This window comes from Rutilus rutilus (assembly GCF_951802725.1).
Source record: "Rutilus rutilus genome assembly, chromosome: 25".
Taxonomy (NCBI): domain Eukaryota; kingdom Metazoa; phylum Chordata; class Actinopteri; order Cypriniformes; family Leuciscidae; genus Rutilus; species Rutilus rutilus.
The window spans coordinates 16173657-16189025 of record NC_140229.1 but is presented as its reverse complement, the minus strand read 5'-3'; the positions used below and the strand labels follow the sequence as shown (position 1 = coordinate 16189025).

The 15369-nt window shown below is 37.9% G+C and overlaps 2 protein-coding genes across 13 annotated transcripts in view; one reads left to right on the top strand and one right to left on the bottom strand.

The window, feature by feature from the left end:
- The window catches only part of cadm2a (cell adhesion molecule 2a), a 434133-nt gene that overhangs the window by 154243 nt on the left and 264521 nt on the right, over window positions 1–15369 (bottom strand). Inside the window, exon 1 of one of the 10 annotated variants that reach the window (XM_084400978.1) lies at window positions 2983–3471. The exons of the other annotated variants lie outside the window; for them this stretch is intronic. Coding sequence (XP_084257104.1) covers window positions 2983–2992 — 10 coding nt within the window. The 5' untranslated portion in view covers window positions 2993–3471. Of the gene's footprint in view, window positions 1–2982; window positions 3472–15369 lie in introns of those variants that run through there. 10 annotated transcript variants of the gene reach the window in all.
- LOC311285362 (uncharacterized protein) lies at window positions 1719–14416 on the top strand. 3 transcript variants are annotated; one of them, XM_084400989.1, is made up of 6 exons: window positions 1719–1917; window positions 3861–3985; window positions 11253–11528; window positions 11708–11835; window positions 13757–13863; window positions 13964–14416. In XM_084400989.1, exons 2-6 carry the CDS (start codon window positions 3874–3876, stop codon window positions 14172–14174), a joined length of 834 nt encoding a protein of 277 aa, XP_084257115.1. In that variant the 5' UTR covers window positions 1719–1917; window positions 3861–3873; the 3' UTR covers window positions 14175–14416. The 3 variants fall into 3 exon arrangements, 2 of the variants coding, with proteins under 2 accessions (XP_084257115.1, XP_084257114.1); XM_084400988.1 differs by having other exon boundaries at window positions 1721–1917; window positions 3487–3985; XR_014626344.1 differs by lacking the exons at window positions 13757–13863; window positions 13964–14416 and adding an exon at window positions 12272–13735 and having other exon boundaries at window positions 1722–1917; window positions 3487–3985.

The window sequence follows — 15369 nt, the reverse complement described above, 5'->3', positions numbered from 1 at the left end:
CACCAACTCAGCATATGCGGGGCAGGGGGGCTGGGCGGGTTCAGCCATTTCAGCATCTTCACTCCAACAGCCTCCTCCTGCTCATCCTGGCTCGAAGCCAGCAGAGCACTGGCCGCTGGACCAGAGGACCTGGTATGACGATGCATCCTCGCCCAGCAGCTCACCCTCGTCAGCCGCCGAGCGTGAGAGGTTTACACCTCTCTCAAACTCGTCAGGGAGCTCCATCTGAGATCACCAACGATCTCAGTCTCCTCTCCACCTCAGCGCGAGCAGGATCGGAACCACGGGGTGCAAATGACTGTCACTCCTCCCTCAACAAGAAGGACAGACGAGAGCGGAGCGCTCTGATAGATAAACGCTCACAGTTTGTGCACACAGCCCCCTCAAGGGCTGAGCGCGCGTGCTCCTCACCCAAACAAAACAGTGTCACCTGGTGTAAGATATCTCTTACATGGGTCAGCACACTTCCTGAAATGCTTGTCGCTTGCCAAGATCTCACTTCACAGTACCAGCAAAACAGTCCCTGAAGACGAAAAGAAGGTGACATGTTCTCTAGGCGCCCTCTTATACTTCCTGGTCGCACTGGCGGTGACGTCATAGCTGTCGCCGGCTAATACGATTGCCGTGATTATACAGTACTTCAGTCATCAGTCACGCTGAGGCGTTCCCCAAATGTGTCTCAGGACGCAGTGTGAGTTCCCTTTTGAAAGGGAACTATAGTTTTATACAATTGCTTATATAGGCTAAAGCCTCGAAAGCAAGATCGTTCCCTTTACAATCACTAAAACGCTGTTGATTTGTCAGCGTATCGCGTTCTCACAAAGTTCCATTATGATCAGTGAAGCTGCCAACAATGTACAATAAATCTCTTACTTGCATCCTGTTTACACTTTGTTTGTTAATGACTGCATAACTCAGCATCACTGAATAAAAACTCTTGCGTTTTGAGCGGTGAAACTTTGACTAACTTAAACACCTCTGATTGGCCATTGCGTTCAAGAAATCAACAACTATGTGTGTGATTGGCTACATTGCTCACCGCAGAAAAAACCCGTTAATAATAGATAGATTAATTTGACGTTCTCCAGAGCCAATATATTATTACATTATCAGCTGAGGGTGTTCTTGCTTGAGTACCCGTAGAACCCGTCAACCCGTAGAACCGGGACTGGCTAAAGCTGTGTGTAAACAAGGCATGGCTGGAGAGTGTGAGTTGCTCCGAAGGAGAGAAATTCTCCGGTACAGAAACAGAATTGATTACGTCGGAGCTTATCTATACAACGCAGGCTACTATAATAATTTAACCGCTGGGCTCGTTACCAGGTTTCGTCACGTGTTCCATTACATTGGTGGAGCAAAAATAGACAAAGTAGGCCTAACTGGCAATACTGTGTCTAAAATGCAAGTTCCTCAGTATTAACTTCTTGTTTTTTTCAACTGTTGTTTGAACATGCAGATTCTATAAGCAAATATTGTATATTATAATATATTAAATTTACAATCTGTCAATCACAACGATCCAATGATCCAATCACGTCCCAGCCAACATTTGTACTTTTTCAAGAAGCTGTTTCATATGTATATAGATCACAAAAGGAAGAAAAGACTATTGCAACAACTGTTTCATGCCAACTTTAAGGATCTGATGCAAGGTTTCACACATTTCACACAAGTTTATTTGCCAATAGTGTTCAAAATAAGATGAGTGCTGATTACTTAAACACACAGGAACAAAATCATTCAATGTTTGACGGTTAAAGAGCAGACATTTTTGATGGTATATGATGCGATCAAGACTGAGTCTGAGGGAATGAAGATACAGTAGAGCGAGTGTAGATTATGGTCAGTGGAATTATTATGTGAGAGATCATGACTTCAGGACAGAGATGAACACACACCAACCACTTTAGTGTACAGGTAATTATATTCATTTCTTTGATAAAAAAAAAAAAACCTTAACAGTTTGCAAATTCAGCCATTTTTTCTATGGTGTTTCTGTGAAGATCAGAAACCCAAGAGCAGCTCCAACGTGTTTAGAGCTTCTTTGTGTTCTTCTGATACCATTATAGAATTGTAAGTTAAAGTTAGACATTAACTGACCATGTGTGTATGTTTTTTGAATAATCATTACCCTGAGTCGTGCTCCTCATGAATGAAAAAACATAAAGAAATATGTTTACTCAAGTTAGGATGGTCATAATTTAAGGATTGTCATTAAGTTAAGGATTGTTAAAGGGATTGTTCACCCAAAAATTCTAATTAGCCCATGATTTACTCACCCTAAAGCCATCCTAGGTGTATATGATATTTACACTAATAATTATGATATTTAATTGATATTCAAAATAATGAATGAAAATGAGTGAACAAATTCAGGCACTGAGTGGGCTAGAAAGGCTGTGGATGCCGTCATCTGCCAGGAAGCAGGGAATTCATTCAACACAAATCTCATGGGTTTCTCTAGCTCTAAAAGTTAATTGTACATCGGTTGCCATTGTGGAGCATAATGGAATTAAATGAGTGCACTCGATAAAGTCCACTATGGTTTTGGACACCACTACAAATGCCTCTCCCCTCAAATAGTGCACTATAAGGGGCGACACAGTAAGTGAAATCTTAATCCATCTATTTGCTCAAAATCAAGGATTCATTCAGGAACGAAACACCACTAATTGGTTTATTCTGTTTTGGCTTTATTTGGACCTATTGTTGGCGGAGAAAAAATAGACAAAGTAACAGTGTCCAAAACGTAAGTTCCACATTATTAACTTATAGGTCATTCAACTGTTGTTTATTAAGCATGTTTGAATGGCTGTATCTGATGTTAATCTTGAACATTAGCTATAATGCGTGAGTATGATCTTTTTATCATAGTTTAAAGGCTGTCATTTATTTCGTGAGAAGTGCTGATGCAGTTATCATGCCTGGCACTTCTGTATCTGTCTAGTGCTGTGTGAACAGTAATAATGGCAAGAGACATACTGAACATCATTGACGTGTTCAGGAAGTGACTTCAGGAAGTTGCAGAGCAGCTGCAGTGTTGTTGTTGCTGCGTTCTTCAAAACATCTAGCAAATGAGAATGACTTGGTCAGTCAAGATGGTGATGACAGAGGAATGTTTATTAACATCCTTCAAATTCTTCAGCGTTTCTATCAATTCTATACACAATTTTTTTATATTATAAGGTTTACTAAATGATATATAAGACATATTAAATGTACATCCACAAGCACACCCACCCACACACACAACATAGTGTAAAAGTGAGGTGGCTTTCGTTAGGGAATGTATTGCAATATAGTGATAGTCTTTTTTTTTTATAAACATGTATAGATGTTCTTTACAGATGGTTCTAAACTTAAAGTCACCATGAAATCAAAATTTACATTTTTTATTTATTATAAATGATTTATTCACACACATCTTTTTTTAATGCATATGTCCTCATAATCTTTAATCAAAATAACTTCCCCTCCCTCTTGCAGTGACTCTTTTTTTCTCTGATGGTGTGTTAACTGGCGCGAGGGCGGGACAACCTGTCACTCCCATGACATCACAGCAATAGCAAACCACATCCATCCAATCAATTCCAGATGGACAAATCATCAAGTCTACATTTTTTCTAGCTTGAGAAGCCGTTTCACTTGGATATACATCACAAAAAAAGAAGAAAAGACTATCGCAACTATTGTATGTCATCCGATCTAATGCCACACCTTTTTGTTTTCACACGTTGACCACAATTTTTTTTTTGTCTGACTTCTTAAACTCATCTACACAGGAAAAAGGGAAAAAATTGTTTCAAGTTTGACGGTTAAAGAGAAGACATGTCTGATAATATTTATGATGTTGTGATCAGTGACTCTGAGGGAATGAAGACAGATAGAGAGGAGATGACGGTAGACATCTATGAGAGTGCAGATTGTGTGAGAGATCATGACTTCAGGACAGAGAAAAACACACACCAACCGCTTCAGCGTACAGGTGAGTACATTCATGTTCAGCCATTTAACATCATATCTCTGGTGCTCAGGAAGAGATTGTGTGAAGTTGCCATGTTCTTCTGATGCTATGATAGGATTTTAAGTTCAAATTAGACAATAACTAACCATTAGTCAATGTTTTTTGGATAATCGCTAAACCTTCTCATAAAGGAGCAAATATGTTTACTCCATAAATCCGATATCTGAAATGATTTTATTAATTGACCTGTACACTGACAACCTTAAACACTGAAGCACAGCGTCAGTCCATTGTTTGGCCTTTATCAATGTAGCAAACCTCAGATGAGGTCAGGTGTATTAGAGTGTCTGCTCAAATCAGAAAAAGAACTACAGAGAAACATCCAGCATTAGTGTGGTGTTATCATAACTGTTTCATGGAGGACCTGAGGCCTTCAAAGAAACATTCATGAGAACTGCTGTATCTTTGTGTTGGTTGAGAAACAGTAAAACCACAGACCATAAACAGTTTTTTAGTCTTATCTTTGCTGGCATAGTGCTTTTAGTTACAATCATCAGCTTCTGTGGTACACAAAAAGGCAATGTTTTGAAGGTTTCAAAACATGGGAACTTGAGAATTCAAGCTTGAAAAATGACACAAAAGTATTACCACATAACTCTGGGGTTTATTCCAAGTCTTTAGTAATCCTACAATAGCCTTGTCCAAAGATCAAACTGAAATGTGAGTTTTCATTTATTGATAATGTTCTCCTGTGAGCTGTTAAATGCTGCAACTGAATCAGAAACAGAATGACACAACACAAGGAAGCTTGATTTCAATCTTTGAAATAAACTGAAAAAAGTAGCACAAATAAATACAATAGAATAAAGATACAAATAAAGAGAAATAAAGAGAAACGTTTTTTAGGTCTAACACTAGTATTCAGAAATACTACCGAAACTGAACAAAGAAATCAAATGTAAAATAAAACTGGATAGTCTTTTAGTCCTGTATAAATTACATACATAAGCGATTAATCGTGATTCCTTACATCTTTATCGCTATCTTTTGTTGTTTTATCAACATAAATGACAGACACATATTAGGCTGCTGTCACTTTAAGAGCTAGTGTCACTTTAAAAGCTAGTGCACAGATCCATTATACTGTTTTCATTTTGTTGAAGCGTGTTTTCTAGGGATGTGACGAGATCGCGATATCGCCACCGCTACATTCACCACTGTCTTTGTTTTGCTGTTTTTATAAAAATAAAAACCATTGTAATTGTAAATTATTGTAAATTACTGCTCTGCTCATACAGCACGAGTTGCACAATTCACTGATCGCGTGATGATGGCAGAGGATTCGTTGCGCAACAGACAGGGGCGGATCTAGAAAAATATTTATGGGGTGGCGAGAGGGGGGCAGGAATTTTTGAGGGGTGGCAACATATGGCAGACGTACACTCACCTAAAGGATTATTAGGAACACCATACTAATACTGTGTTTGACCCCCTTTCGCCTTCAGAACTGCCTTAATTCTACGTGGCATTGATTCAACAAGCTGCTGAAAGCATTCTTTAGAAATGTTGGCCCATATTGATAGGATAGCATCTTGCAGTTGATGGAGATTTGTGGGATGCACATCCAGGGCACGAAGCTCCCGTTCCACCACATCCCAAAGATGCTCTATTGGGTTGAGATCTGGTGACTGTGGGGGCCATTTTAGTACAGTGAACTCATTGTCATGTTCAAAAAACCAATTTGAAATGATTCGAGCTTTGTGACATGGTGCATTATCTGTACATGGTGCAGTATGGGTACATGGTGGTCATAAAGGGATGGACATGGTCAGAAACAATGCTCAGGTAGGCCGTGGCATTTAAACGATGCCCAATTGGCACTAAGGGGCCTAAAGTGTGCCAAGAAAACATCCCCCACACCATTACACCACCACCACCAGCCTGCACAGTGGTAACAAGGCATGATGGATCCATGTTCTCATTCTGTTTACGCCAAATTCTGACTCTACCATCTGAATGTCTCAACAGAAATCGAGACTCATCTGACCAGGCAACATTTTTCTAGTCTTCAACTGTCCAATTTTGGTGAGCTCGTGCAAATTGTAGCCTCTTTTTCCTATTTGTAGTGGAGATGAGTGGTACCTGGTGGGGTCTTCTGCTGTTGTAGCCCATCCGCCTCAAGGTTGTGCGTGTTGTGGCTTCACAAATGCTTTGCTGCATACCTCGGTTGTAACGAGTGGTTATTTCAGTCAAAGTTGCTCTTCTATCAGCTTGAATCAGTCGGCCCATTCTCCTCTGACCTCTAGCATCAACAAGGCATTTTCGCCCACAGGACTGCCGCATACTGGATGTTTTTCCCTTTTCACACCATTCTTTGTAAACCCTAGAAATGGTTGTGGGTGAAAATCCCAGTAACTGAGCAGATTGTGAAATACTCAGACCGGCCCGTCTGGCACCAACAACCATGCCACACTCAAAATTGCTTAAATCACCTTTCTTTCCCATTCTGACATTCAGTTTGGAGTTCAGGAGATTGTCTTGACCAGGACCACACCCCTAAATGCATTGAAGCAACTGCCATGTGATTGGTTGATTAGATAATTGCATTAATGAGAAATTGAACAGGTGTTCCTAATAATCCTTTAGGTGAGTGTATATATACTGTATTTAATCACAGTTAAATTGGCCACAACTTTAAATTCGTTGCTGCCAATAGGGATGGGTATCGTTCGGTATTACTACTCTTACCAATACTCCTTATCGATCCGGTACTTTAACGGTATTCTTATCGGTTCTTTTTGTTATATAAAAAAAAAAGGGAAAATTTTTATTTAGAACACAATTAATATTGCTTTATATTTTGAAATGTAAAATATCTATAGCAAAATAAAAAGCAATGCTTTAACAAAACAAATAAAACATGTATGTTATGCAGAAGGGTGCAGGCTTTTGTGTTTTATATTCAGAAGACATAGGACACCAAAAACAAAGTACAAACACATGGTCAAACAAAAAAAGTATACAATTGAACAAATATACAAATTATATATCCAGTGCTTTAATTTCAGTAATGTCTACTGACATTACTGTTCAGGTGTAATATGGGGTAAAAAGACATCTAATAAAGTCAGATGTAAAATAACACTGCATACTTTATCATAGATAGATTAAAGATTATATCATTCAAGAGCTGCGACTGTTTTTTTCTTTGCTTTTTGTTGTTTGATTCACATTAATGGAGCAATCGTCAGCAGGATTATTAGACTGCTGCCTCTTTAAGACCAAATGCAGATCTAATCATTATTATGCATCATATTTTCTCCCAACTATTAACGCCCATACTTAATCCTATTGTATTTGTTATTTCCCCAGTTGTAACCTGGTTTCATTGCTGTGATATCTGAGAGGAATTGGATTTAATAGGACTGCTTAGCTAATCAAATGATCGATCTCCTAACTGGCACTGTATTGTGTGTTGTAACGTAACGTACTTCGGCATAACGGCGACCATCAGTAAACGTTATGGATACAAACAATATTTTATATTTTTATTAAGCTGTTCTTGTCTTTACTAAAATCAAAATTAGGCTAATCAAAGGGAAGAGTGCTTTTACAAATCACGAGGGAGCGATTTGACCGCTGATATTGGCTAACGTAATAGACTCACTGTTTTTGCTGATGCTGAATCGTCTTTAGCATACAATACATTCATTACAAATGTAACTTTAAGTTAAACGTGTGTTTAAACTACACCTGGGGAAACTCACTTCACCTTCAGATGCTCTGGGGCAGCTCAGTCTCTCCAGTCGGGTTGCAGGGCCACACGCAGCAGACTCGCTGTGTGTGAGCCAGACTGAGCGGACGCCGCTCTGCACGTTTGAATCAGGGACGTAAAGTATTTGAGGGGCAGGGGGGAGGGGCTAATAATACATTTAAAATAAAAAATGTAATTGTTCACTTTTGGTAAATGTATTGTTTAGTTCACTGTTTTGAGAAGCTTGTGGACATAGTGGCGGGTTGTTTTCACAAGTACAGTTTTTGGATCATCAAAGTTAGGGGGGCAGCTGGGGGGCGCTAGAGTGGGGGGGCACCTGCCCCCCCTTGCCCCCCTGTAGATCCGCCCATGGCAACAGAGCCTAAGCGTCTGATAAATGTCTTATCTTGTAGAATGCGCTCAGCACTGTTGCTGCCTATCCATGGAGTACGTGGGATCACGAATTTAAAAGTGAAAGTAAAACACGAGCTCCCTGATGCACGCAAATTAGGCTACATACAACAGCCTGTCTCCCAATACAAACCTATCTCTGGACTGTGTGGTTGTGGCTCTGGTCTCTGTTTTGGTCTATGTTTGCACTTTGAATATTGAGAGAATACTTTGATTATGGTTGCACTTGCACTTATTGTTTGCACTTAATAAGACTAAGAAAAAACTGTTTTTATTTCTGTTTAATTTGTGGAAGATTCAATAAGGAGGTCTTTAATTAGAAGTTCTGGAAGCTCATATTTCATGTCCAGTAAGGTCTGAAGAGACTCATGTGAAATCATCCAGGAGAGAAGCCAGTCAGTTGAGTTTGCGGCAATACATTTTACAGTGCTTGTATATTGTTGTCTTTCAATGTATTTGATAATTCATACTCATAAAGTAGAGCTGAAATAACATTCATTACAAGATTATTAGTTAAAACATTTCAAAAAGCACATTTAGACTATTTTTACGGTCATGAAATTTGTCATTGAGGATTTCTATAAAATACTTCTAATGAACTCATGGTCTCGTCTCGTCTCGTGAGATAAGTATCTCGTCACACCCCCAGTGTTTTCTCAGGTTACTGATGTACTTACACCGGTTCATGCACTATTGTAACCTAATTTTCTATAGCATGCACATTAAGGAAATTATATTTTATTTAAGAACAACTTTTTCAAAAGTTAATGCACTTTAAAAAGTGAATGTCATTTCATTTCAATAAAAGATGCAATGCTTGATTTGGTTTATATTTGCTTATTGTGCTCGCTTGCGCCCTCTTGTGGGCATATGAGACAATACAGTGCTTTTTTCCTGTAACATAAGTATTGCCTTTAGAATGCAAATTTTGCTAATATCTAAGAAAGAAATTTGAATTGAGCTTTTCAGCCATTTTGACAACCCTACTGCGGAGATTTTCTGCGAATATCTTTTTGAATTTTGCTGTTGAATTAATATTAAGACATTGTGAATGCTAATAATTAAAGCTCTTTTTTTTAAATTATTTTTATTATTAAGCTCAGTGCTTTATCAGCCCCACAGTGCTACCAAACACTTTCTGTAGAATTTAGTGGCTCCGGTGCTGCTGCCCTCAAATGTAAGTCTGGAATGGAGTCTTTAAAATAGAACTGCACGGTATCAAGGTACTGATTCTTGAAGCACACACACACACGCACACGGAAGAATAAGACGTATACAGGAAAGATAGCACAGGACAGGAGCGATGGCAACAAACACACTTGTGTCATCTTTGATCGAAAAAGGCATATAAACACTTTAAATCACACATTTTTGGGGAGCTTAAGAAACTGAGTTCATGTTGACAACGTTGCACGAAATGAATATTGATGTCAAAAACACTGAAATTGAGAGATTTTAGGTAGAGCTGCACAATTAATCATTAAAAGATCGCGATTCAAACACCCACGAGATTTCATTTCTAAATGACAACGATTCCGCTATGTGTATTACTGTGTGTGTCCACTTGCGCAATTGATCGTGAAGCTCAACTTCCATAGGAATGAATTGCGTCAGTGGACACGCGACGCCTGTTTCACATCGCAAGCATCAGCCGAATTCATTAATTATCATTAACGATAATGTGTGGTTGAAAAGACTGTTTGTGAAGTGCTGTTTCATACTTTACATTTACATGGCAGCTGCTGTCCGGATGAGTGGCAGCACACACACAGATTTGAATGTTGCTGTGATTTGATGTCATTGATATGGGTAGAGACAAAACACGTGCTGCTCACGCTCAGCTGTGAAACCGTTTAAATCAAAGACTTTAGGGACTTTGGTTAACCTTTGAAAGTACGACGATCACACTGCAACATTCAAAACTGTGTTTGCGCTGACGCTGATCCGCAGCTGCCATGTTAATGTACAGTATGAAGCAGCGCTTCACAGACATTCATTTCAACCACACATTATCGTTATTTATATTACAAACATTCAAAATAACAGGGGATAAAAGTGCCCTGGGATAAAAGTTTAGGCATTTAAATGTCTATAGAGATCAAAATAAGAGAAATTCATCTTTTGAAAGTATTTTGACACATATAGGCCTATGTAGGCCTATAGAATTACGTCAGGAGGTGGCAACGAGTGTTTGTCATTAAATCGTCCATTTAAAAGATTTATTCACAGACGCTGATTAATCCAATAACAAGGCCTTTATGACTGAGACATTGACTCCATTCAAATTATTATTTTTTAATTATTTCATTCACATTCATATATTTTTCGAATAGACTAAAGCAATGAACATTTTGTCAGAACCACTAGTTTGCATGTTAGCCTACTTTTTTATTATTATTTTTTTTAATCATGGGAGAATTGCAATCTCAGTTTTACACACACACACAAAACAATCTTAATTCTCAATTTATCCAGAATTGTGCAGCTCTAAATGCGTCACTGACGTTGTACATACTCATCGAAAGTGTCATTCTGTATCAGCCTCATTTTGTTAATGAAGTTCAAAACCATTATAGCTTCCTAGATCATTGCACCTCACGTGACTTTACACAGGTTTCAGATCAGTTCCGTTCTCAGTGGCATGTGAATGACATTTAAAAGAAGCATCGCAACCAATAATTCAGTTACATTTTCTGATCAATTTAAGTTGAATTAAGACTTTTCAATCATGTATAATTTTCCTGTGCTAATTTGAAACCACACTACCACAATAGTGCCCTTTGTTGTTATGAAAATGAATATTAACAGACAGGATGTCACATGCTCTTGTACTGTGACGTATTTTGCCACACATTGCCCACATGTCCTAAATTTAGTCTCAAAAGCAGAGGACTAGCCTAGTACAAATCCACACAGACAGTTGCCACCATATACGCCCATGGCTAAGCAAGGAAACATGTCTCAAATGCCTGTTTATGGCAATATAAACACTGCTGGATCGAGGGGAATGAACAGACAAACAGAGAGAAACCAATCACCTCAACACACAGGTACAAATACAAACACGTTCTGAAGTTTCTGTAGAAATTAAGAAATATTTATCTTCATGTCTGCCATTTTCAGGAAGTGATTCTGTGAGGAACAGAAGCTCCAGAGCAGCTGCAGTGTGTTTGGTGTTGCTGTGTGTTCTTCTGCTGACTGCAGTCATAGTGCTGTGTGTTCACATCTATACAAAGAGCACAAACTACACAGAAGAGAGAGATCAGCTACTAACCAACATTACCAACCTGATAGAAGAGAGAGATCAGCTACTAACCAACATTACCAGACTCACAGAAGAGAGAGACCGGCTAATACTCAAGAACAGAGACCAGCTAAGAAATGATCTTCAGAGTTATGGTAAAGTTTCTATGTAGTAATTTGCTATATATCTATACTTTTTTAAAGCATGATAGAGTTGGGTTGTGCTCTCAGTAACTTTCAGGGTTCATAATCTATGAGTTTACTATCTGTTATAAGTTAATGACAGGTGAGTGTAATGGGAATAAAGAGCTAACAGCTGAACTGGTTGTTTACAGATGGATGGACTTACTATAAATCCAGTTTTTACTACATGTCGAATGAGAATAAGAGCTGGACTGAGAGCAGAAGATACTGTACAGACAGAGGAGCAGATCTGATCATCATAAACAACAAAGAAGAACAAGTGAGTGTGAGAAAGAATAATATGTGTGTGTGTGTGTGTTATAGTAAAAGTGCAGCTGTTTTAATTTGGGCTTCTATGTTTCATGGCAGGTAAAACTAAAACAATTGCAACTTTTTTTTTATACTGCGGAAATATAACTAATATGTAGTTATAGGGTAAGTGGTGCTTGTTTACATCTTGTTCTATTCCAGGTACAATAAAAATGCATAAACACAATCTAATATCACTTACTCTGAAACCTTTATTTGAAAAACAATGCTGAAGTCCTGACAGAAAGTAGCCGGTTTTGTCCCCATTTTATTTTTTCGCTTGCTTGGCTCCTCTTGTTCCTTTTCTTTTTCTTTTTTGCAGTCCAATTCAAAATATCGGATTATGTATCATATATTATATAAATATATTATATATTATTATATAAATATCTGAGTCTGCTCCTCAGACTGGACGGCGCTCACACGGGTTGCCAGTTTCAGCACACGCAACAGGAACGAGCGCAATGGACAATGAAAATTGCCATTTGGAGCGCAGTATCACAGACCAAAACAAAAACAAACATTGCAGCCTGGAAACACACATTTCAAAGTAAAATAACTGGCTGTAGAAGTGTTTTTCAGCGAAACGAGTATGTGAACTTGTGCAAACGTATAAAGGTATTTTTATGCTTTAGCAGAATGAAAAAGTTACATACAGCACCTTTAATCTTAAAAAGGAATCCCATGTCTCTTGCTATTCTGTATTATGTATTAAACCCAGAAATGTAATCATCTTTTACCCTCATGCCATCCAAGATGGATACAGCTTGCTTTCTTCAGATGAACACAAATTAAGGTTTTTAGAAAAATAAATAATGTCTGGGAAATTCCCAGAGATAATTTATCAATAAAAATGTTTTTAAAAATAAATTAAATTATTAAATAATGTAAAAAAAAAAAAAAAACGTTATTTGATAAGAAATGTTGTATTCTCAGTGGAAATACATATAATGCAAGCTTATGGGTTCCTAAAAGTTGAAGCACCAAACAGCCCACACACCAATAAAGACGGTAATCCATACAACCCCAATGAATTAGAGGTCTGCAAGACTGTATGAAATATTCTTATATGGATAATATTATAAACACAATACATCGCCTATGTAATACGCGAGTACGACACGCGTGCAATGCTTCAGTATACAAGTGACAGTCGACCATGCAGAGCATCAGGGAGAAGTTGAAGAGGAGTTACTAAAAGCTCCCAATGCTTCGGGAAAAGCTGCATTTTAGACGAGTTCAACATCTTCAACAGTGGATGTTATTCTTTTTCTTCACAACACTCATGAATAAACAGTGAATGATGACCAATGTACATGTAGCATAACGTCACTCAGTTGAACGGAGTTTTTTAATATTTTTTTTTTTATTATTGTTATTATAACGTTAGCCAGTTGGCCAAGAGTTCTTTGAAACATTGTCACATCGTCGACTCAGTTATTTTGGTGGTTTGCTTCACTATGTGAGTACAGGACTCTTTTACTTCATTGTCCCTTGTTGACTGACTTTTTTTTTTATTTGGCTAAAACAATATTGAGCTTGGCCTATATGTTTTGTCTCCCTCTTCTTGATTCTCGCATCACTTGAGCTGACAGGTTGCTTTAGGTTGTCATGACAATGACGTAGTTTAGGGCGGCACAAGTTTGCGTTCATTTACACTGAACCAAAACAGTAGCAGAGTCGCCTTTGATACTAAGGGGCTGAGGAGAGTGAGACCCAGCATTTTTTAAGTCTGCTTTTATGCACCATTGTGTCTTTACACAGAATTATGAGCAGACACAGAGCCGCTTTAGAGCAGCCTTAACTCGGCTGTGTAAAGATGCCTTTACAGTATAAATAATGTGTTAATTTTCCTGGTTGTTACCCCTTTATTCCCTGTTTCATCTGCTCAGGATTTTGTGAAGAACATGTCTGGTCCTGCTATAGTCTGGATTGGTCTGACTGACAGTGATGTGGAGGGCACATGGAAATGGGTTGATAACAGCACACTGACCTCTGGGTGAGAAAACACTGAACTGATTATTATCTAATAAATTATTCTTACAGTCAGTATCATATCACACAGAAAGCAGGACTGAACATCTAATGCTGATCTGTAGTTTCAGGTTCTGGGCGTCTAAAGAGCCTAATGGAGGTAGCGGAGAGAACTGTGTCGTGACTGTGGCTGTGCCTAAATTGCCAGAGTGGCGTGATTTAGTAGGGTGGCTTGATGTTCAATGTACTAAAGCTTATCAATGGATCTGTGAGAAGAGTATTTCACAACTCACACTGCCATATAAACATCACACACCTTTTTCGATGCAAGTTTAACAGAACAAAACTTTTGTAATAATTGATTATTATCTGAAGCAGTGTTTCTCAACCTTGTTCCTGGAGGATGCTCTCACCAGCACATTTTGAATGTCTCCTTTGTCAGACACCTATTTCATGTCCTGGTGTTTCTTGTAAAGAGCTGATGAGTTGTATAAAGTCTAAATAGAAAAAAAATTGATTGATGTTTTGACAGCTTTTTGTTTTATTGATATTCTGTAATAAACTAAATTTAACATAAAGCATATTTTTGTTTTGAATACACACATCCACTCATTCAATATTATTAACAAATTATAAAAAATCCACATTTTATGTACTATGACACATGGAAAGTGGAAATTATTTAGTAACCAAAATAAAATAAGATAAAATAAAATAAAACAGATTAATGTTGCCTAAGATTAAGTTGGACAAAATTTAGCACATTTATAAATTGTCTATTTACACTAACTTGTGTTCACATTTGTAGTTACTTGGTTCTTTTGGTTTGGACCAAAAAAAAAAAAGATACATTTAGTCCTGGTTTGCTTAGTGTTTACACTATCATGTTTAACACCAAACCTAAATATACAAGCAAAAACAACTTTTATGAAAAAGAAAAAAAAAGCTTGTGTGTGGGGCTAAATGTGCTTGTTGTATGTGTGTACATACTGTATGGTAAGTGAAAACTCATGTAGAGCTTATAAAATGTGTAAAGGAGTCAAAACAGCCTAAGGAATTCTGTTACACACACAAACAATGATCTACTGCAAGGATACGGGATTCCAATGCCTGTACTGAACTGTAATAGGTCGCATCTTGTGAAATCCCATCCGATTTTTGGTTCATTTCGAAGTCCATGTTGCATTCACATTTCCGTCTAACTGCACCAGAGTTAGTTTGGAAGCGGACCGAGACCCCCTGAAAAGAGGATCCACTTGTTTGGTGATTCACTGTAGATATAAATCTATATATACACTAGTGGCAGTAAAAATTGTATTCCTTTTCACACAAATTATGGTTACAGGGGCAGATTATTGATTAATAAAGATTTATTTTTGAGTAGTTCCTTGCAAAATACTATGTTATGACCTCAAAACACTTTACCGAAATACTGTCTGAATGAACAAATAACTGAATTCAAGCCCCTTTACTATTCTCACGATTTGTTGTAAATAATGGCAGTAACTATAGTAAGAGTGAGTTAAGTAAA